General features: G+C 36.1%; 1 protein-coding gene across 1 annotated transcript in view; it reads right to left on the bottom strand.

Annotated features, from left to right (window-relative positions):
- RNF17 (ring finger protein 17) overlaps positions 1 to 23,052 on the bottom strand; it is a 176,037-nt gene that overhangs the window by 42,331 nt on the left and 110,654 nt on the right. The window contains exons 21-24 of the mRNA XM_037037065.1: positions 11,863 to 11,983; positions 9,424 to 9,651; positions 8,520 to 8,670; positions 8,252 to 8,370 (exon numbers count right to left, since the gene is read on the bottom strand). Of these exons, the coding sequence (XP_036892960.1) occupies positions 8,252 to 8,370; positions 8,520 to 8,670; positions 9,424 to 9,651; positions 11,863 to 11,983 (619 nt within the window). The remainder of the gene's footprint in view (positions 1 to 8,251; positions 8,371 to 8,519; positions 8,671 to 9,423; positions 9,652 to 11,862; positions 11,984 to 23,052) is intronic.

Genomic DNA, 23,052 nt, shown 5'->3' with positions numbered 1-23,052 from the left:
TTCAAATGCACATGGAACATTTTCAAATATAGACCACATGATAGAACACAAAACAAGCCTCAACAAATTTAAGAAAATTGAAATCATCCCAAGCATTTTCTATGACCACAAGGGACAGAAACTGGAAACCAGCTCCAAGGGAAAAGACCCAAAATACTCAAAATCATGGAGATTGAAGAGCATGCTATTAAACAATAAATGGATAAAGAATTAAATTAGGGAAGAAATAAAAAAGTTTTTGGAAACAAATGAAAATGAACTCACAACAACCCAAAACTTAGAGGACACAGCAAAGGCAGTCCTGAGAGGGAAGTTCAGAGCAATACAGGCTTACCTAAAAAGATAGAAACATTTCAAACAAACAGCCTAACCCTATGCCTGTAAGAACTCAAGGTACAACAACAAAGACAGCCCAGAGCAAGTACAAGGAAGGAAATAACCAAGATCAGAGCAGAATTAAATGACATAGAGACTAAAAGCATAGTTCTAAGGATCAATGAATCCAGAAGCTGGTTTTATGAAAAGATAAACATAATAGACAAGTCTTTAAGTAGGCTCATCAAGAAAAGAAGAGGATCCAAATAAACACAATCAGAAATGAAAGAGGAGAGATTACAACTGACACCACAGAAATACAAAAGATTGTAAAAAATTACTGTTGAAGAACTGTATGCCAAGAAATTTGAAAACCTAGGTGAAATGGACAAGTTTCTAGAAAAATATAATCTTCCAAGACTCAATGAAGAAGAAGCGGAAAGCCTGAATGGACCAATAACTGCAAATGAAATTGAAGCAGTAATCAAAAGTCTCCCATCACACAAAAGTCTCCCTGGACCAGATGGTTTCACAGGAGAATTCTACAAAGCATTTAAGGAAGAGCTAACCCCTATTCTTCACAGACTATATTCCAGAAAATCCAAAATGATGAAAGACTCCCAAACTTTTTATGAAGCCAGCATCATCCTAAGCCCAAAACCAAATAAAGATACAAGAAAGAAGGAAAAGTTCAGGCCAATATTACTGATGATCATAGATGCTAAAATCCACAAAATATTGGCAAACCACATCCAGCAATATATTAAAAAGATCATACACCATGACCAAGTGGGATTCATCCCAGGGATGCAAGGATGGTTCAATATTGGCAAACCAGTAAATGTAATACATCACATAAACAAAAGTAAAGACAAATATCACATGATCATATCAGTAGATATGTAAAAAGCATTTAGTAAGGTACAGCACTTATTTATGATAAAAACACTCAGCAAAGTGGGAATATATGGAGCATTCCTCAATATAATAAAGGCCAAATATGAGAGACCTACAGCCAACATCATACTCAACGGGTAAAAACTAAAAAATTTTCTACTAAGATCAGGAACAACACAAGGTTGTCCACTTTCACCACTTCTATTCAATATAGTATTGGAAGTTTTAGCCACAGCGATCAGGCAAGAAAAGGAAATAAAAGGCATCCAAATTGGAAAGGAGGAAACAACACTGTCATTATTTGCAGATGACATGATAGTATACATGGAAAACCCTACAGACTCTACCCAAAAACTGCTCGACCTAATAAAGAAATTTGGCAAAACAGCAGGATACAAAGTCAATATCCAGAAATCAAAGGCATTTTTATATAATATCAATGAATCAGCAGAAGCAGAAATCAAGGAAAAATCCCATTCAATATAGCAAAAAGAAAAATAAAATACCTAGGAATAAACCTACCAAAGAGGTAAAAGACCTGTATGCTGAAAACTACACAACACTGAAGAAAGAAATTAAGGAATACACAAAAGGAAACATATACCATGTTCATGGATTGGATGAATTAACATAATCAAAATGTCTATACTACCCAAAGCAATTTACAGATTCAATGCCATACCTATTAAAGTACCAATGATATACTTCACAGACATGCAACAAAAACTTAAAAATTTATATGGAACCATAAATGACTTCAAATAGAAACTGCAATTTTGAGAAAGAAGAGCAAAGTAGGAGGGATCATAATACCTGATATCAAACTGTATTAAAAGGCCACTGTAATCAAAACAGCCTGGTGCTGGTATAAAACAGGGATATGGACCAATGGAACAGAACAGAGAGCCCAGAAATAAACCCAACTCTCTACAGTCAATTAATATTTGACAAAGGGGGCAGCAACATCAAATGGAGTAAAAATAGCCTCTTCAACAAATGGTGTTGGGAGAACTGGACAGCTACGTGGAAAAAAATGAAACTCGAGCACCAACTTACACCATACACCAAAATAAATTCAAGGTGGATAAAAGACTTAAATACAAGCCATGACACCATTGAAGTCCTACAGGAGAACATTGGCAGGAAAACCTCAGATGTTTCACACAGCAACATTTTTACAGATATGTTCCTTAGAGCAAGGGATGTAAAGGAAAGAATAAACAAATGGGATCTCATCAAAATTAAAGGCTCTTCAATGGCTAAAGAAAATAGTATTAAAATAAAAAGAGAACCAACTATATGGGAAAACATATTTGCCAATGATACCTCAGACAAAGATTTAATCTCCAAAATATACAAAGAACTTACACGACTCCACTCTAAGAAGACAAGCAACCCAATTAAAAAGTGGGCAAAGGACTTGAACAGACATTTCTCCAAGGAGGATATACAGAAGATCCAGAGACACATAAAAAGATGCTCAACATCACTAGCTATCAGACAGATGCAAATTAAAACCACAATGAGATACCCCTTTACACCATTCAGAGTGGCCATCATAAACAAAGCAACAAACAAATGTTGGAGAAGTTGTGGAAAAAAAGGGACCCTAATCCATTGTTGATGGGATTGCAGACTGGTACAACCATTATGGAAAAAAGTATGGAATTTTCTCCGAAAACTAAAAATGCTCCTGCCTTTTGACCCAGCAATTCCACTGCTAGGATCATATCCTAAGAACCCTAACAGCAATCCAAAAGAACCTATGCAGCCCAATGTTCATAGCAGCACAATTTACAATAGCCAAGAGTTGGAAGCAACCTAGGTGCCCATCAGTAAATGAATGGATCCAAAAACAATGGTACATATACACAATGGAATTCTATGCCGCAGAAAGAAAGAAGGAGCTCCTACCCTTTGCAACAGCATGGATGGAACTGGAAAGCATTATGCTGAGTGAAATAAGCCAGGTGTTGAAGGACAAATACCATATGATCTCACCTTTAACAGGAAGCTAAACAACAAAACAAACAAGCAAGCAAAATATACCCAAAGACACTGAAATAGAGAACAGGCTGACAGTGACCAGAGCGGAGAGGGGAGGGAATTTCAGGGGAAAAGGGGAAGGATTCACAGGAATTAGTATAAAAGACACATGCACAACAACTAAGGTGGGGTGGACATGGGAGGGAGGTGGGGAGCATTGGGAGGGGGGGTAGGCTGGGATGAGAGTAAAAGACAGAAAACTGTACTTGAACAACAATTAAATTTTTAAAAAAGAAGAAAAAAAAAGAAATTCAACCTGACTCACCTCCATAAAATACAAATTCAAACATGCAATGCTAACCAAATGTAATGAACAGAATCAGGTTTATAGTTTTAGCGAGATTTGCTCAGATTACACCTGAAGTAATTCTTCCAATTTAAACCAGAAAAAACTTAGAGAAGGCAAGTGGGAAAATGTAGAAATCATGTAATATTATGATTATTTGACAAAACTGTAATAGGTGGAAGAAAAAAGAAGTCTTAGTGGAATGTTATATCCACCCTTCTATAACTAATGGTTAGCCAAGTCAAGAGGTTTGTTCTGCGGTAAAATGAGTGTGTGTGGAAGACATGAGGAAACAAACTTCAATGCAGTATAAGGAGATACTAGCAAGTTCCCTCGAGGAATAGTCTTGATAGTTCTGGAAGTTTTCAAGCAGATCTTGAATGTCCATTTATTAGGGCTAGTATAAAGAAATTACTGTCATGATGCCTCTAAGGTCTTTGGATTTCAAGTCTAAGATTCTATAATTTTTGTTACAAAGACACTATGACGTTATTGCCATGGATTTATCAATGAAGGAAGGTCTCCCAGAATCAAGAATTTGTTACTTTATTTTTCAAAAATAAGTCTGAGGGTAAGTGCTAAGTGCTCCTGTGACTCCTTTCTAGCCTGGGAAAACCATAAAATGCAGGTCAGCATTGAACTCTATGAAGAACCATATTGAATTTTACCAAACCAGTATTTTCCTCTTAAATTATCTATTCAGAACAGACAGTATTTTTCTATACACTTTTAAGCTGTATCTTATTTACAGGTTTTTCTTAATAGCTAAATAGTATCGGAATATTTTCTTTAAAATCTGGTGAATTTGCCTCTAAAACGTCATTATGGCAATTTTCAAACATATTCAAAAGCAGAATGAATAAAATAAATCAGATGTATCTATCATTCAGCTTCAATAATTATAAATACATGATCAATTTTATTTCATTTAGATTCACACATATGCCCATCCATGATTATTTTAATGAAGTCTCAGATATAACATTTTATTTGAAAAGATTTTAGTTTGTATTTCCAAAAGACAAAGTCTTTAAGAAACATAACTACTGTATTGTTATCACATCTAAAAAGTTTAGTAATTCTTTAATATCAACCATTCAGATGATACTCACTTTTTTCTGATATTTCAAACCAATCCTAATTGGTAGAGTAAACAAAGACCACACATGAATGGCCGATGTGTATCTTGAATGCCCCTTTCCATCTCTTTCTCTTGAAATTTTCTGTTGAAGAATCTGAGTCATTTGTTCTACAGCTTCTATGGTCTGTATTTAGCTGATTACATTGCCATAGTGTTTAATACATTCCTTGTATTTCTTTTGAATTCATAGTGAGATCTAGAGTCTTGATCAAATCCAGGCTTGCATTTTCTTTTTGCAGTAAAATTGTTTACAGGCACTTCAAACAGGAGGTATACAATGTCTGATTCTCTTTTTGTGATGTTAGCAGAACTGATAACTGTTATCTAGATTCCTGCCTTTGTTTATTGGGCTTATAAAATAGTGCTATTTTAATGTTATCATTACTTGTTGGTTAGTGAGAATACTTATAAAAAACAGCTTTATAAGCTGAAATATAATTGTAAAGGAAAAACAAGACAAAAGCTCTTTTCTTTTATCTACCAGTTTTCAGGATAAAGAGGTGGTTCCCTAAAATCCTCTAAAAGTAAACAATGAGGGTTTTTTAAAAAGAACTTTATAAACTTAGGGATTTAAACACATCAAACACTTTTATATAATTATCCTATTGATACTCAATGTTGTATATTTAGTCAGGAATTTTACTCGGGTTGGCTGAATCCCTTTGTTATAATCTCCATAATTCTTATTTTTTAAAGATTTTATTTATTTATTTTCAGAGAGAGGGGAAGGGAAGGAGGGAGAGAGGGAGAAAAACATCAGTGGCTGCCTCTTGTATGCCCCCAACTGGGGACCTGGCCTGCAAGCCAGGCATGAGCCCTGACTGGGAATCGAACCTTTCAGCTTGCAGGCCAGTGCTCAATCCACTGAGCCACACCAGCCAGGGCATCCATAATTCTTTATAGCTCTCTTGCTTTTTCCATTGTGCATTTCCTATTCCAGACCTAGAATCAGACATTTTTCCAGGAAGCAGGAATTTCTGTTCATGGGAAATGGCATTTGGAGGCCACAATCTGCATCCAGCAAAGCTCATTGTGACTGGGGCCTTCATGTTACAAAGCTGAAAAATATGCATGTTTTTTTTTTACAATTATACCACCTCAAGAGTTTCTACTGACAGTTCTAATTCAAAATCAGGAGTACAAGGTAAATTAACTGTACTTTTACATCTCTGTCATCTGTCTACCATACCAGTTCTTACAATATGTACATAATTACTATTTTGACTTTCCCCACAATACGCACATAAGTAGGTTCTGTAACAGTACAACCCACTTTAGAGTAATGAAAACAACAAATGAAGGCAGCAGGGAGAGTTACTTTTTTGTCCTTACAATATATTCTGGTAAGAATGTACAGTCTACTTAATGTGTTTTAAGTCTTTTGGAGAAGTTCCTCTCTGAAAGGCTATGCCACCACTATGTAGATAAAGTGGATTTAATTTTCTTCACAATTTTACTGATTTGTTTAAAATATGAACACAAATATATAAAATATGAACACAAATCCAACTTTAAATTAAATCTGTGTATTGTTAGTAACCTTTTCTCACTGCCCCCCAACTTCTTATTTGAAGTACTCATTCCTAGTGAATACCAATTAGACAAACAGCAAGTTTATTCAAGTTCTCATAGTTTCCTTTCCTTCCCCATATTTGAAATTATGCCATATCTACTTTGCATACTATACTATTTCCTTAATCACAGTTCTGAGGTAAAATAAATGTAATGTTCACCACCAGTCCTTATTTCAAAATCTCTCATGTCTTGTTATCTAAAGCTTTTTCTCTTACAGATGCCTCAGGAACAATACTTCCTGAGTGGTTATATAAGTTTGTCTGTGGTCTTTATCCTGAAGGTCAGTTTGGCTGGACATAAACTCATGACTTGCTGTTTTGAGTATTTAAAAAATGTTACTGCATTATCTCTGGCATAAAGTGTTGGTGATGACGGTGTGATTTTATTCCTCTCAAAAGTCAACAATTTTACCAGATAATCCCTCAGTGTTTACAGTACTGATTTTCCAAGCTATATAGTGTGTTCTTTCAATATATAGTTTTAAGCAGTCTTTTACTTTAGAAACACTTTGGGTTTTTTAGTATTTGGTTCTATTTTAGTTTTCTTTGAAATTCCTGTTACAATTCCTGTTTGAAATTACATTCCTGTAATTCCTGTTACAATTCCTGAAATTCCTGTATGTTGAGTCTTTTTATTTTGGGGGTCTATTTTACATATCTTTTGTCTTCTTTTGAATCCTTTGAATTTTTTAAATTAAAAAATCTGTCCTTTTCTTGTATTTCTATTAAGGCATTGTTTATTGTGTCTTTGCTTTTGTGTTTTTCTAGTTTAGTCTACACATCTGTAAGATTCTCTTTTATTTCTTTCTTGAGTGTTATCTCTTTTCAAAGCTTTCTTTTTCTGTAATCTTATTTGTGAGTTTTTCTAATTGTTTTATACTGTTCTCCAGTGTCTGTAACTTTCAAAAATTTTTTGTTTGTTTTGCAATACTGGATTACAGTTTATCATGAGTATGCTTTTCTGGTGGATTTACACTGCCTCTAGAGATAGTATTTGGCTCCTTATTCTTCTCATAATAATTTGCATGTAATTCAACCATAACCCTTGCTTTTACTCATATTTTAAGTGAAATAAAATTTCCTGTGCTTTCAGGAGAAAGAGATAGATCACACTGCTTTTCTAGCTTCATGGCTCTCTTGTGTTGTTTTCTCAAAGTGACAGAAAATGGGGTTCACACTTGATATTCTGTGTCTTTTCTTTGACCCTGCTGAATGTCTTGCTCAAATCAGGCTCTTTTCCCAGCAGTCTCTCCTCAGTGTGGAGTCCTGGGTAAGAACTGAGATGGCTGAGAGCTTCTATGGCACTGGCACAATATAAACAGGTCTCTCACGTTCAGCTACAGAGTCACTCCCTTCTCAGTTCAGGTTGTTGGCCTGCATGCTCCAGTGAAACACTGTGCCAATTCCTTCTGAGTTGTGTCAGCTGCCCACTTAGCTATCTCTCCATATGCCTCTCATTCAACTGCTCACATCACATAGGTTGATTTTTGTGTACCACATCTGCTTGTATTTGCCTACTTTTGTTGTAGATGTTGATTGTACAGTTTTTAAATTTTGCTATCAAAGTTCTCTGTGGTTTTGGTAGGATTCTGGCAGATTCAAAAACCATGCCATGCCATTTTCCCAGAATCCTCTCTAATTCAGTCATTTTGGTAATTCACAGAGTTTTAGCTTTCCATGCAATCCTATGCCTGTGAAATATATTTTATTTCTATATAAACAAAATACCTCTGTTCAAGTTTTTTTGTATTTAACATTTTGAATTCTTTGTAGATACCTGTCATACTTACCTACTTCTATTTCCTTAATATCACAAAAATTCATGTGCTCCAAATTTTTATCTTTCTCTCCTCTTAAAACCGTAAAATTAACTAGATTTTATGAAAATTTCAGAGAACATTAGCAAAATAGAAACTGACAAGAACCCATTCCAAAAGAAAAATATTTAAAACCACATTCAATAATGAGAAAACTTACTCAGATAAAAACTACCTTATATCAACAAGAGAGCACTCCAAAGATAATCTTCCCATTGTCTTTAGGTTTTCTGGAAGTTCTCGTAAACAGTTAACATTCACTACTAGTTCAATACCCACGTCATATAGCAAGACCTAAAAAAAAAACTTTAATCAATGAAAAGAAAATACTTCAAAAAAATTTCTGCAAATGAAAAGCTTAGTAAAAATTAGATTAAATAAATCTAGGATAAAAATACAAAATACATTTACTTTCATGACTATATTTTTAACTCTGCATTTACCTCTACCAATGTGTCTGTAACCATTCTGATGATCTGGCCTCTTCGCCACAGATTGTTATCTGGAATCTTAACAGCACAGTGCATATCATTTTCCCATTTAATAGGTTGCCATTTTGAATTTTCATAAGCAGCTACCATCTGTTCTTCTAAACTATGTAAAGAAAAAATATTTTAACTTTCTGAACCTTTTCTTATGACATAAAATCCTCTGACCACATGTCTTCTACTCTCCTCCCTTACTCACTCTACTCCAGCCCAACTGAATGCCTTGCTCTTCCTTGACTATCCAGCCTCCTTCCATTGTAGGGTCTTCAAACCAGCTCTTGTCTCTGCCTGAGATGAAATTCCCCCAGATATTCTCACGGCTCACGCCCTCTCCTCCTTCAGGCTCCATTGCAAATGTTATTGTCTCTGTGAGGTCTTCCTTGGACATCCTAAAATTGTCCTCCTACCCACCTGCTTTATTTTTCTCTACTTATCAGCATCTGCTATACTAAATATTTTATTTGTTCAGTATTTCTTCCTCTACTAGAATTTAAGCTCCATGACAGCAAAGACTTGTCCATGTTTTTACCACTGCAACCCAAGACTTAAAACACTGACTGTTAAATAACAGCTGCTCAATAAGCATCTGTAGAATAAACAAATCCTAATAAAATGAAAATAACCGATAAAGATACTATTTGTATACTTTTAACTAATTAAAAGTAGACTATTTAGCTGAAATAATGTTGCTACTTTTAAAATTCTACATTTATGTTTTTTGAAAAAGATTTTAAAAGAATAAAACCATATGCAAATGTTTTCTTTTTTCTTACTTTATTGTTGTTCAATTACAGTTGTCTGCATTTTCTCCCCACTCCTGCCCCCCACCCCAGTTATATGTTTTCTTTACATCTAATACCTATTAAGCAAGTTTTCCGTTAATAACCACTGAACATAAATCTTCTCAGGAGATATTACATTACAAATATGCACAGGCAGTTCCTTATCATAAAGTGACTGAAGATTCTCATTAGGCAGAGATTTTGCTGACACAGAATTTAAGCTGTTTACTTCCTTTGAAATAATTTCTTCTGGAGAAGGATCCCACACTTCAGTATACTTTTTGGAATTATCTTTGATAGTGTATCTGAAAAATAACAAAACCCATTAGCAAAAAGATTGGTTTGAAAAATATGTTTGCATTTCCTTATAGATCTAGAGATAAATGAGTTTTAACTGGGACTGTTTCCCAGTTTTGATGATAGCAATTTCAGTATTTTTTTAAAAAGACTTCTTAACTACTACCAAAATAAGTACAAGAAGAAAAACCTAAAAGCCAACATTTATATCTTAAAAACAGTTTAAAATACTAACTTTGCTCTTGATTTCATCATTTCCCATTGCTTTTATACAAAGGAGAAGCATTATTCAGTTTTTTTGATGACTTGAATATTTCTCCATGACTAAAGAGTTATCAGTGTATGCTGATGAGAATACAAGTGGAAAACAATAGCTATTAAAGGGTGTCAAGGAACAAAATTATTATATAAAGAGTTTTGAATGTTTATTAAATCAGTTCAGAGTCTAATCAGAGTTAGATATCATTTTCTATTTCTGTAAAGGAAAACACTTAAATTTTTTCATCATAAATTTGAGATTTAATCACCCAAGATGAATAATTTTTGCTGCTAAATTTAGACTTGTTTTCTGTCCTTACTTGACATGAACTTTAAGAACTAGCCAACAGCTTAACTCAAAGAAATACAAGGTTCTATGGCAAAGAAAGAACTGTACCTCTAACTTCTGGCTACAACAGGAGTAATGGAATAATTTAATTATTTGACTTATATGTCCATGTAACAATATTAAAATTGATGAGTAACTGAGGACATCTTGACACACCTTGACACATAAATGTTATCTTCTACTGTGTATTAACCATACTTTATGACCAGATAGATAATTTAAAAATATATTAGCTTTACTGAGATAAAACTGATATATGAAATTTTAAGATGCTTAAAATGTACATGCATGGCCCTGGCCCGGTAGCTTAGTTGGTTAGAGCAATGCCCCAATACACTGACATTGCAGGTTTGACCTCATGGTCAGGGCACATACAAGAATCAACCAATGGCCCTGGCTGGTGTGGCTCAGTTGGTTGGAGTGTCAACCTGTGGACCAAAATGTTGCAGGTTCAGTCACCAATCAGGGCACAAATGGGAGGCAACTGATTGATGTTCCTCTCTCACAATGATGTTTCTCTCCCTCCATTTCCCTCTCTAAAATTGGTGGGCATGTCCTCAGGTGAGTACTTAAAAAACCAATCAATAAATGCATAAATAAATGCAATAATAAATTGATGTTTCTCTCTCGCTCCTCCTCTTCCTCCCCCTCTAAAATATCAATAAAGTAAAAAAATTAAGAATAAAGTATACATGCATGTTTATAAAAATCTGTAACTGTGCACCTTAAAAAGGGTGAATTTTTATTGCATATCTCAATAACTTTGACTTAAAAAAACTCAGTCTAATATATTTTAGTGTTTCCTCTCACCTCTTTCTCTCCTTCACTTAGGACCTATATTGGAAATAGGACAGGCCCTCTCTATTCTGCTACTAGCTCTTCCAGTATTAGGGTAGGGAGGGAAACAAGACCAGATGCTGAGCATATGATTGCAAGACTCTGCTGGTTTCACTGCTTCTCTGGCTTACTCTGGCAGACAATATTTGCTTTCTTGAGGGCTGTATGTGGCAGTCCTTCAGAAGATCCCTCAAAGGCCACCCAACTGCATGAGTCCCTATCATGGAAGAATTGCTTTGTCTTCAGTTCAAACCCTCCCAACCTTTCCTTACCACCACCCTTCCTTTTTGCTTCTGGGTGGTCTCAACCACTGGCCTGTACTGGGAACTACTGCAATGGCTCAAGCCTGGTTCTCTTTCAAATCATCCATCTGAACCCAGGAAAAACATACATTTCTCCAAATGGGAATGTAGGGTACTCTACCAGTACACTTATTTTGTACTATGCCATTTCTCTGCCTAATTATCTTCTCGCACAGATATAAGAGAATGCCTAAGCATTCTATCTAGAAATAAAATGACAGTATTTTTTCTAACATGCACCTTCAATCTCCAGGAGGCTTTCTCATGGTTTCAGGATTCCTTAGGGATAGAGTGTAAAACCACTCTAGTCCCCATTAGACTAATGACTTCAATTGTTGCTCCTGACCCATCAACAGAAAAACTTCCACCTATGACCCAAGTAGATATCCAAAGGGAAATGCTGTGTCAGTTTCCCTTCTTGTAAATAAAGTATTACATATGAACTAAAAATAAACGTTTACAGGTCTACTTACCCTACTTCATGAGATGCTAGGCCCTCTTTGACCAGCAGGTCATTAATACTAGTAGGAGTCATTCCAGGAGCACCAAGAGAATCAAAAAGCTCAACTAAGAGCACATTATCTTCCAGAATTTCTGTAAAACCATTAAGACTAGTTTGGAGAAAGAAAAAAATATGTTCCAAATATACTAAACTGAAGCAATTAAAGAGACTGGAAACATTTTTAAAAATTTAGTGTATATAAGGTTTCTTGCTAAATAATGTTAACTTCTCTCAAACGCTAACACAAAAGAAATGCCAGCCCTGGCTGGTGTAGCTCAGTGGAATGAGCACGGGCCTGTGAACCAAAGGATCGTGGTTCAATTCCCAGTCAGGGAACATGCCTGGGCCAGTTCCCAGCAGGGAATGCATGAGAGGCAACCATACACTGGTATTTCTCTCCCTCCCTCCTTCTTTTCTCCTCTAAAAGATAAATAAAATCTTAAAAAAAAAGAAATGCCAATGTTATCAACAGTATACACAAATTAATAAAATGTTCATTTTAGGTTATTGGGTGCTATTCTATAATGAACCAAAAGCAGTTTAAAAGTTTTTAGATTCAGGAAAATATAAATTGATGTATATTCATTGAAAAATTGTTTTGTGTTTTTGTACTGATTTATCATATTCAACTAAGTTACAGAGGACAAAAAAAAAGAATAAAAGTTTTAGGTCAGCAATTATTTGTGAAGGTTTATAGTTTTAAAAGAACAATCTGACAATAACCAGAGATGAAGTGGCAGGGAATAATGGGGGGGAAGGAGGGAGGGTTTTCAGGAACAATTATAGAGGACTTAAGGACAAACCAAGGTGGGGGGTGGAATCAGGGGAGGGAGGTGGAGATGGCTGGGGTGGGGGGACTGGAGGGGGGGTTAATGCAGACAACTGTACTTGAACAACAATAAAACAATCTAAAAAATAAGATCAATGTTACAAAAATAAAACTGTAACCACTCTTGTAAGCTATATTACATTTCACAGTTTCTTAGAGTATACTAAGAATGTGTCTGATTCACTGCAAGTGAATTGGTCTAAACCTTATTTTTCTTGAGTTTTTACAAAATTAAAAGGATTTAAAATTGTGATTTTTATCTTGCTACCAAAGTTTCATTGGAGAGGAGAAACTTTTACCTCTCTTCTAAAAAGTTGAAATGAGGGGCCTTGTCCATAGGAGTTACTACCAGAAAAAATGTTTACAATCCCCTTCAAAAGAATAGCACAAAGTTTAAAACAACAAAAACTTAATCTAGATCCCTTAATCAACTGGACTTTCTCCCTTCATCAATTGGATTTAGAACCAACTAAATTTTCTTTTAGAAAATGAAACTGGTTGATTTTATTAGATCTATTTCTTAAACTAAAAGTTAGCCAAAGGTAAAGTTTACATCTCATGTAACTATGTATGTATGTATGTACATATGTATGTTACATGATAGGGAGAATCTGCTCAACGACTACCTGAATAAATGACAGGCATTTTTTTAGGCAACACATATTTCCACTCATGAAGATCAGTTTATGCATAAACCTATACATTAGAAGCTAGTACCTGCCAGTCAGAATGCTGACCACAAATAAAGAAAGATAACCTGTTACCAGCAGCGACATGCTATATTACCTAGTCATCAAAATACATACTAGAAAACATTTATCAAGAACTTAAAAATCATTCCTAACTACTTTTCAGTGGACCAGCTATATTATTTAGAAACAAAAAGCTGAAGGCCCCAATAAACTTTGACTTCCTCACTTTCTCTCTCTTATGCTCCCCTTGATTCTCTGATTTTCTATTTCCCATACATGGAGTTCCTTATTCCACCAGGGCCAGCTTTCCCTGTGTTCTGTTCCTTCAGGGCCTCCCTACTCTGCTCCTAATTAAAATGTAAATATCCCTTGCTTTATAAGGTAACAATACATATTAATGGGGGGCTCTAATTCTCATCTGTGGTAGTCTTGAACTCTCAAGCTCATCATTGTGCAAGGTAGTGGGGAAAGATATTTTAGGTTGAGCAGGACCTTCCGGCACTTCTTAAATCAAATGGTCTAGGGTTAGTAACTGTGGTACAATGAGTGTTTGGATGCTGTTGGTATAAGAAATAATTAAGGGAGAAAGAAAAAGGGGAGTCAAGAAAAAAAACCAAGGGGCCAGGTCTTCATGGGTTGTCCATTGGAGAGAACATTCATGTGAGTAGCTAAAAATCAACAGAATAAATACCAAAAGGATCGCTGAGAAGCAGAATTATCTACATTAAGGTAAGCTCAAAAACAATGGATGTTACTCAAGGACTAAGAATCCTTAACTTACTGCTCATATCAGAGAAGGCAGACATAAAACTTCTATACACTAAGAATGCAATTTCTATAATCATATCCCTCTTTGATAGAACTATTTTTTAGTTTATTTTTTATTTTTTTTCTTCTTTACCACTTATCCCTATTACATCCTCTTCCACCTCCACACACCCCAATCCCTCCACAATCACCACACTTTCGTCTTCTTTCATTTTTGCTCCATGACTCCACCCCCAAACCCTGCCCCAACCCAAGAGCCTGACAGCTCTCTCTGTCAAGAGAGTCCAGTTACCAACTTTGCCTGCTCTCTCTGAGTCTGTCTCTATTTTGCTTGTAACTTCAGTGTGTTCCTTAGATTCCACATATGAATGAAATCATATATTTGTCCTCCTCTGACTAGCTTATTCCACTTGGCATAGTTCTCCAGGTCCATCCATGCTGTCACGAAGAGCAAACCTTTTTTAAAAGCCCAAGTAGTATTCCATTGGCCTAAAATAGCTATGGTGTACCTTAGTTATTTTACCCACACTACTGATGAACACTTCGGCTGCTTCTGAATCTTGGCTATTGTATATAACACTGCACTGGATATAATGGTGCCTACATTCTTTCAAATTAGTGTTTTGGGTTTCTTCAGATAAATTCCCGGAGTTGGAATTGACGGGTCATAAGGCAGTTCCACTTTTAATTTTTTGCAGTTACTGAATACTGCTGTCCATAGTGGCTACACCAATCTGCATTCCCACCAAGAGTGCAAAATGGTTCCACTTTCTCTACATCCTTGCCAGCACTTGTTGTTTGCTGGTTTATCGATGATAGCCATTCTGATAGATGTGAGGTGATATCTCACTGTGATTTTAATTTCATTTCTCTGATCAGTGAACTTGAGCAACTTCTTTATGTGTCTACTGGCCATCTGGATAGCCTCTTTGGAGAAGTGTCTATTCAGGTCCCTTGTCCATTTTTCAATTGGATTGCTTTTTTTGGGGGGGTGTTGAATTTTTTAAGTTCTTTAAATTTTGAATATTAACACCTCATCAGATGTATTGGCGAATATATTCTCCTATTTAGTGGGTTGTCTTTTCATTTTGTTGATGGTTTTCCTACCTGTGCAAAAATGTTTTAGTTTGGTGTAGTCCCATTAGTTTACTTTTTCTTTTGCATCTTTCTCCTGATAAGATTTATCAGAAAAAATACTGCTACGAGCAATGTCTGGGATTTTACAACCTATGTTTTCTTCTAAGATTTTTATGGTTTCAATTCTAACATTTAACTCTTCAATCAATTTAAAATTTATTCTTGTGTGTGGCATATAAGATGGTGGCTTAGTTTCATTTTTCTGCACACATCTGTCCAATTTTCCCAACACTATTTATTGAATAAAATATATTTAGCCCACTATGTTTTTACTTCCTCTTTCAAACATTGACTATAAACTGTGGTTTTATTTCTGGGTTATTTTGTTCCATTGATTCATATGTCTGTCTTTATGCTGGTACCATGTTGTTTTGATTAATATGGTCTTGTACAGTTTGACATTAGATAGTGTGATTCCTCCAACCACCTTCTTCTTTCTCCTTTCCCAAGATTATCTTCCAGATAATGTGGCCTGTCAGGTTTTTTGTGGTTCCATATAAATTTTTGGAATATTCATTCAAGTTCTGGAAAACACACCACTGGTATTTAGATAGAAATTGCACTGAATCTATGGATTGCTTTGTGCAGTATGGACATTTTAATGATGTTCATTCTTCCTATCCATAAACACAGTATGTGCTTCTACTTATTTGTATCTTCTTCAATTTCTTTCTTCAGTGTCTTATAATTTTCCAAGGATAGGTGTTTTACATTCTTGGTTAAATTTATCCCTAGGTATTTTGTTCTTTTTAAAGCAATTGCAAATGGGACTATTTTCATTATTTCCCCTTCTGGTAGTTTATTAGCATATAAAAATGCAACTGATTTCTGGATATTAATTTTGTATCCTGATACTTTACTGAATTCATTTATCAGTCTTAGTAGTTTCTTGGTGGAATCTTTAGGGTCCTCTACATATGGTATCATGTCATCTGCAACTAATAACAGTTTTACTTCTTCCTTCCCAATTTGTATGCCTTTTATTTCTTCTCCTTGTCTGATTGCTTTAGCTTGGACTTCCAGTACTGTATTGTATAGAAATGAAAGCAGACATTCCTGTCTGGTTCCTGATCTTAAGGAGAATGCTCATAGTTTTTGCCCATTGAGTGTGATGCTCGCAGTGGGTTTGTCATATATAGCCTTTATTATGTTGAATTATGGTCCTTCTATTCCCACTTTGCTGAGTCTTTATCATAAATGGGTGTTGGATTTCATCAAATGTTTTTTCTGCATATATTCATATGATTACATGGTTTTTATCCTTCATTGTGCTTACATGGTGCATCACACTTATTGATTTGTGAATATTGTACTGATCTTGTACTGATCTTGTATCCTCAGAATAAATCCCACTTGATCATGGTGTAAGGTCTTCATGACATCACTGTATTCATTTTGTTAATATTCTGTTAAGGATTTTAGCATGTATGTTCATCAGGGATATTGGTCCATAATTTTATTTTTAGTGTCTTGATCTGGTTTTGGAGTTAGGATAATGCTGGCCTCTTAAAATGGGCTTAAGAATCTTCCCTCCTCTTCAATTTTTTTTGAATAATTCTAGAAGTCTTAGTTCATCTTGGGATGTTTGGTAAAATTCACCTGTGAAGCCATCCTGTCCAGGGCTTTTGTTTGCTGGTATTGATTGATTGACTGATTGATTAGTGCTTCAGTTTCACTAGCTGCAATCTGTCTATTTAGACTCTCTGATTCTTCCTGATTTAGTTTTGGAAGATTGTATATTTCTAGGAATTCATCCATTTTATTTGGGTTGTCCAATTTGTTGGCACATAGATGTTTGTAGTATTTTCTTACAATTCTCTGTATTTCTTGGTGTCAATTGTTACTTCTCTTGTTCTGATTTTATTTAATGGGGACATCCCTTTTCTTCTCGATCAGTCTGGTTAAAGTTTTGTCAAACTTATCTTTTCTAAGAACCAACTCTTGGAATATTTGACCTTTTACATTGTTTCTTTCAACTATTTCACTGGTTCCTGCACTAATCTTGATTATTTCCTTTCTTTTACTCACTTAGGGCTTTGTTTGTTGTTCTTTTTCAGTTCCTTTATGTAAAGTTAGAATTACTTGAACTTTTCCTTGTTTTTCGAGATAGGCCTGTAATGCTATGAATTTTCCTCTTAGGAGTGCTTTTCCCTGTGTCCCACAGATTTAGGGTTGTTGTGTTCTCATTTTCATTTGTTCAAGGTATCTATTGGTTTCCTCCCTGATCTCACTGTTAATCTATTCATTGTTTAATGACATGTATTTAGCTTCCACGTCTTTGTGTATTTTTCATTTTTCTACTTGAGATTGATTTCTAGTTTCAAAGCATTACGGTCAGAGAAGATGCTTGATTGACTTCAGTCTTCTTCAATTTATTGAGAAGTGTTCTGTATCCTAACCTGTGGTCTATCCTAAAAAATGTTCCCTGTGCACTTGAAAAGAATGTTACGTTGCTTTGGGGCAAGGTGCTCTGAGGATACCAATTGAATCCATTTAACCTAGTGGGTCATTTAAGGCCTCTATCTTCTGGTTGATTTTCTGACTAGATCTATCTATTGAAGTAAATGGGGTGTAAAAATCCCCTACTATAACAGTATTTCTGTCAATCTCTCCCTTTATTCCCATCAAGATTTGCTTTATATTTTTAGCTGTTCCTATGTTGGGTACATAAATATTTTCTAGGGTTATATCCTCTTGTTGAATTGTTTCCTTTATTATTATCTAGTATCCTTACTTGTTTCTTAATATATCTTTGGTTTTAAAGTCTGTTTCATCTATGTAAGTATCACTACTTCAGCAATTTTCCTATGCACAAAAAATATTTACTTCCATTCTTTTACTTATAGTCTGTCTGTATCTGTTGAAGAGAGTATATACGTGGATCTTGTTTTCTTATCCAATCAGCTACCCTATGTTTTTTTTTTTAACTGGGGCATTTAAGCCATTTACATTCAAAGTGGTTACTGACAGATATTTATTGGCATTATATTTTTAAATGTATCTTCTTCTCCTTTTCCTCCCCCTCCCAACTCCCTCTCCCCCTCCTCCTTCTTCTGGCAAGCCCTTTAACATTTGCTTAAATACTAGTTTGTTGGTAACAAACTCGTTTAGCTTATTCTTGTGTGGGAAGCAATTTATTTCTCCTTCAATTATAAAAGATAGCCTTGCAGGGTGAAGTAGCTTTGGTTGTAGGTCCTTGCTTTTCCTTCTGGCCTGAAATGTTTCTGTTGAGAAATCACATGACAGTCTTATGAGAGGAGCTCCCTTACAGGTAACTAACTGCTTTTCTCTTGCAGCTTTTAAGAGTCTCTCCTTGTAGGGGTGGAGACAAGCAGCCGGGCAGAGAGGACTCCTGGCAAGGTGGTAGCTGCAGGACCCAGCGAGGCAGCAGATTGTGGAGCAGGCGGTTCCACATTCAGGCACAACTAAACCAGGAGAAACGTCTGGGGAGCAGGATGGACCACATAACCTAGGGCCCCAGCTCAAGAACATAAAGCCTCAAATCACTCATTGAAAACTCCTGTGGGGGTTGAGGTGCTGGGATAAACTGCCAGCCTCATAGGAGAGTTCAATGGAGAGACCCACAGGGTCCTAGAATGTACACAAGCCAACCCACCTGGGAATCAGCACTAGAAGGGGCCCCTTTGTTTGTGGGAAGTGGAGGAAGTGACTAAAAGCCAGCAGAGAGCAGAGCAAGCACCACTGTTCCCACTTGGAATCCTCACACACACACAGCATCACAAAGCAGCAACATGCGTTACCCCGCCCTGGTGAACACCTAAGGCTCTGCCCCTCACTACATAACAGGTGCCTCAAGACAAAAAAAAAATGGCCCAAACAAAGGAATAGATCAAAGCTCCAGAAAAAATACAACTAAGCAATGAAGAGAGAGCAAACCTATCAGATGCACAGTTCAAAACACTGATAATCAGGATGCTCACAGAATTGGTTGAATTTGGTTGCAAATTAGGTGAAAAAATGAAGGCTATGCTAAGTGAAGTAAAGGAAAATGTACAGGGAACGAATAGTGATGGGAAGGAAACTGGGACTCAAATCAATGGTGTGGACTAGAAGGAAGGAAGGAACATCCAACCAGAACAGAATGAAGAAACAAGAATTCAAAACTATGAGGAGAGGCTTAGGAACCTCTGGGACAAATTTAAATGCTCCAACATCCAAATTATAGGAGAACCAGAAGGGGAAGAGGAAGAGCAACAAGTGGAAAACTTATTTGACCACATAATAAAGGAGCACTTCCCCAGTCTGGCAAAGGAAATAGACTTCCAGGAAATCCAGGAAGCTCAGAGAATCCCAAAGAAGGTGGACCCAAGGAGGAACACACCAAAATGCACCATAATTACATTATCTAAGATTAAAGATAAGGAGAGAATCCTAGAAGCAGCAAGAGACAAGGAGGCAGTTACCTACAAGAGAGTTCACCTAAGGCTATCGGCTGATTTCTTGAAAGAGACCTTACAGGCAAGAAGGGGCTGGAAAGAAGTATTCCAAGTCATGAAAGGTAAGAACCTGCATCCAAGATTGCTCTATCCAGCAAAGCTTTCATTTAGAATGGAAGGGCAGATAAAGTGCTTCTCAGATAAGGTCAAGTTAAAAGAGTTCATCATCACCAAGCCCTTATTATACGAAATGTTAAAGGAACTTATCTAAGAAAAAGAAGATAAAAAATACGAACAGTGAAAAGACAGCAAACTCACAATTAACCACCACACCTAAAGAAAAAACAAAAGCAAACTAAGCAAACAACTACAATAGGACCAGAATCACAGAAATGTAGATCACGTGGAGGGTTATCACCAGGGGTGATGGAGGAGAACAGAGGAGGGAAAGGTACAGAGAATAAGTAGCATAGATGGTAGGTAGAAAATAGACAGGGGGAGGGTAAGAATAGTATGAGAAAAGTAGAAGCCAAAGAACTTATAAGCATGACCCATGGACATGAACTAAAGACGGGGGAATGGACAGGTGGGAGGGGAGTGAAGGGGGGAAAATGGGACAACTGTAACAGCATAATCAATACAATATATTAAAATAAAATTTTAAAAATAGTCTTTCTTTGTCTTTAATCTTTTCCATTTTAATTATGATGTGTCTTGGTGTGGGCCTCTTTTGAGTTCATCTTGTTTGAGGTCTCTGTACTTCATGGATTTGTCTTCTTCCTTCAGCAGTTAGGTAAATTTTTTGGTTATTATTTCTTCAGATAGGTTCTTGATCCCTTCCTGTCATTCTCCTTTGGTGTCTCTATGATGCAGATACTGTTATGCCTCATGTTGTCCCAAATGTCCCTTAAATGATCCTCATTTTTAAAAATTCTTTTTTCTGCTCTGATAAAAAAGACCAGGTAGGGTGTTTCCTACCTTGTCTTCCAAATTGTTGATTCAATCCTGCTTCTTCTAACCTACTGTTATATTACTTCCAGTGTTATTTTTTTCAATTATTGGATTATTTATTATGGTTTCCTTGTCTTTTTCATGCTGTTGAACATCCTTACACAATCATTACTTTTAACTTTATATCTGATAAACTGCTTTCCTCCACTTCATTTAGTTTTTCTACTGGTGAAATCTCTTCTTCTTTCAGTTGGGGACTGTTTTGTTTTCTCCCCATTTTGGCTGTTTGAGTTTTTTTCTGTGTGTTAGAGCTGCAAAGACTCTGGTGCAGGCCTATGTCAGATGCTGCCTGTAACTAGCCCTGGGCAACCTATTGGAGTTATCCACAATCCATAGCATGGCTCCCTCTGCCAGGTGGGGTGCATGCTGAATGAACCAAGCTGCACACCAAGGTCAGCTTTTATCAGCACTGGTCCTGGGGCAGGGTCAGTTTAAGTCTCAAAGTTCCCAGAGAACTGCCTCTGCTTTTAGACTGTCTGTTAGACTTAACTCCTATAATAGTCTCCAACTGTATTACTCAGCAGGGTTTGAGCTCCACAGACTAGGGCAAGAGGATTCCTGTGGGTGGGTCTGTCGATCTGCCCCAGGCTGATTCTGCCTTGATGGGAGTGCTGTGCCTGAGAATGATGGCTTCTGCAGTATGGATAATAACTGAACACAGAGACCCTGGTGGCTGACCCTTCAGCAGCTCTACTCTGCTCTGCCTTCCCTCTGCTGTAGCCCAGGGTAAGTGGCTGAAAATGATTTTTTTTACATTGGCCCTTTAAGAAGATGACTGTGTCTCTAGACATCTCTCCCTGGTGGGCAGAAACACTGCTGCTTTTCACAGCTGGATGTTATGTGGGTGTCTTTTTCAGTCCTGTGGCTTTAGGCTGGGGAACCGGGGTTGTAGTTTAAAATCCACACTTCTCAGGGAGAATGCCTCAGGCCCACTGAAGTATCCTTCTGAAACTCAGCTGCCACTCCTGTCACATCTCCACACCTACCAGTCCAGATATGATGGCATGTTTCTCTCCAGTTGGTTATTCAGTATTATTTTCCTATAATTGAGTAGTAATTCCAGTTTGGTCCTAGAAGGGGGTTAGTGTAGCTCGCAGCTACTCTGCTGCCATCTTGGAAGACAAAAGAACTATTTGTTCAGAACAATTTCTTATATCAAAGTGAATAAATTTGATTTTAATTTGCATTTCTCTGATGACTAGTGATGCTGAGCATCACTCCACCCCTACTGGCCATGTGTACGTCCTCTTTAGAGAAGTATCTCTTCAAGTCCTTTGCCCATTTTTTAAATGGAATTTTTTTTGGCGTTGAGCTTTGTAAGTTTTTTATAAATTTTTGACATTAACCCCTTATCAGATGTATCATCAAATTTTCTACCATTCAGTGGGGTGCCTTTTAATTTTGTGGATGATTTCCTTTGCTGTAAAAAAAAAAACACTTTAGTATGATGTAGTCTCATTTATTTATTTCTTTTGTTTTCCTTGCCTGAGAAGATATATTAAAAAAATATTGCTATAAGAAATGTCTGAGATTTTACTCTATTTCCTTCTAGGATCTTTATGGTTTTGAGTCTAAAATTTAAGTCTTTAATCCTTTTGAGTTTATTCTTGTGTGTGGTGTAAGATGGTGATCTAGTTCCATTTTTTTGCTTGGAAAAATTATTTTTTTTTGCTAAAAAAATTAGCCCCGTGTATATTTTTGCTCCCTTTGTCAAATATTAATTCACTATAAAAGTATGGCTTTATTCATCGGCCCTTAATTTTGTTCCACTGATCTACACTTTTTTATCCAGTACTATGGTATTTTAATTATATGGCCTTGTCCTATAGTTTGATATTAGATAGTATGATTCCTCCAACTACATTCTTTCTGAAGATTGCTGTTGCTTTGGGGTCTTTTGTGGTTTCACATAAATTTTTGGAGTATTTGTTGTACTTCTGTGAAATACATTTTTTATGATCTTGATGGGACTTTTATGATCTGTAGATTGCTTTGGATAGTATGGATACTTTAATGATGTTAATTCTTCCTGTCCATGAACATGGTATATGTTTCCACTTATTTGTATCTTCTTCAGTTTCTTTCTTCAGAGTTTTACAATTTTTCAAATACAGGCCTTTTACATTCTTGGTTAAATTTATTCCCAAGCATTTGATTTTTTTGATGTGACTGTGAATGGGATTGTTTTAATAATTTCCCCTTCGGATAGTTCATTATTGGCATATAAAATGAAGCTGATTTCTGGATATTAATTTTGTATCAGGATATTTTACTGAATTCATTTAAAATTATAATAGGTTTTTGATGGAATCTTTAGGGTCCTCTAC

The sequence above is a fragment of the Sturnira hondurensis genome, unplaced genomic scaffold, assembly GCF_014824575.4.
Source record: "Sturnira hondurensis isolate 20B ecotype Veracruz unplaced genomic scaffold, ASM1482457v3 Scaffold0022910, whole genome shotgun sequence".
Lineage (NCBI taxonomy): Eukaryota > Metazoa > Chordata > Mammalia > Chiroptera > Phyllostomidae > Sturnira > Sturnira hondurensis.
Note: the sequence above shows the minus strand (reverse complement) of the source record. Positions and strands in the feature narration are given on the sequence as shown.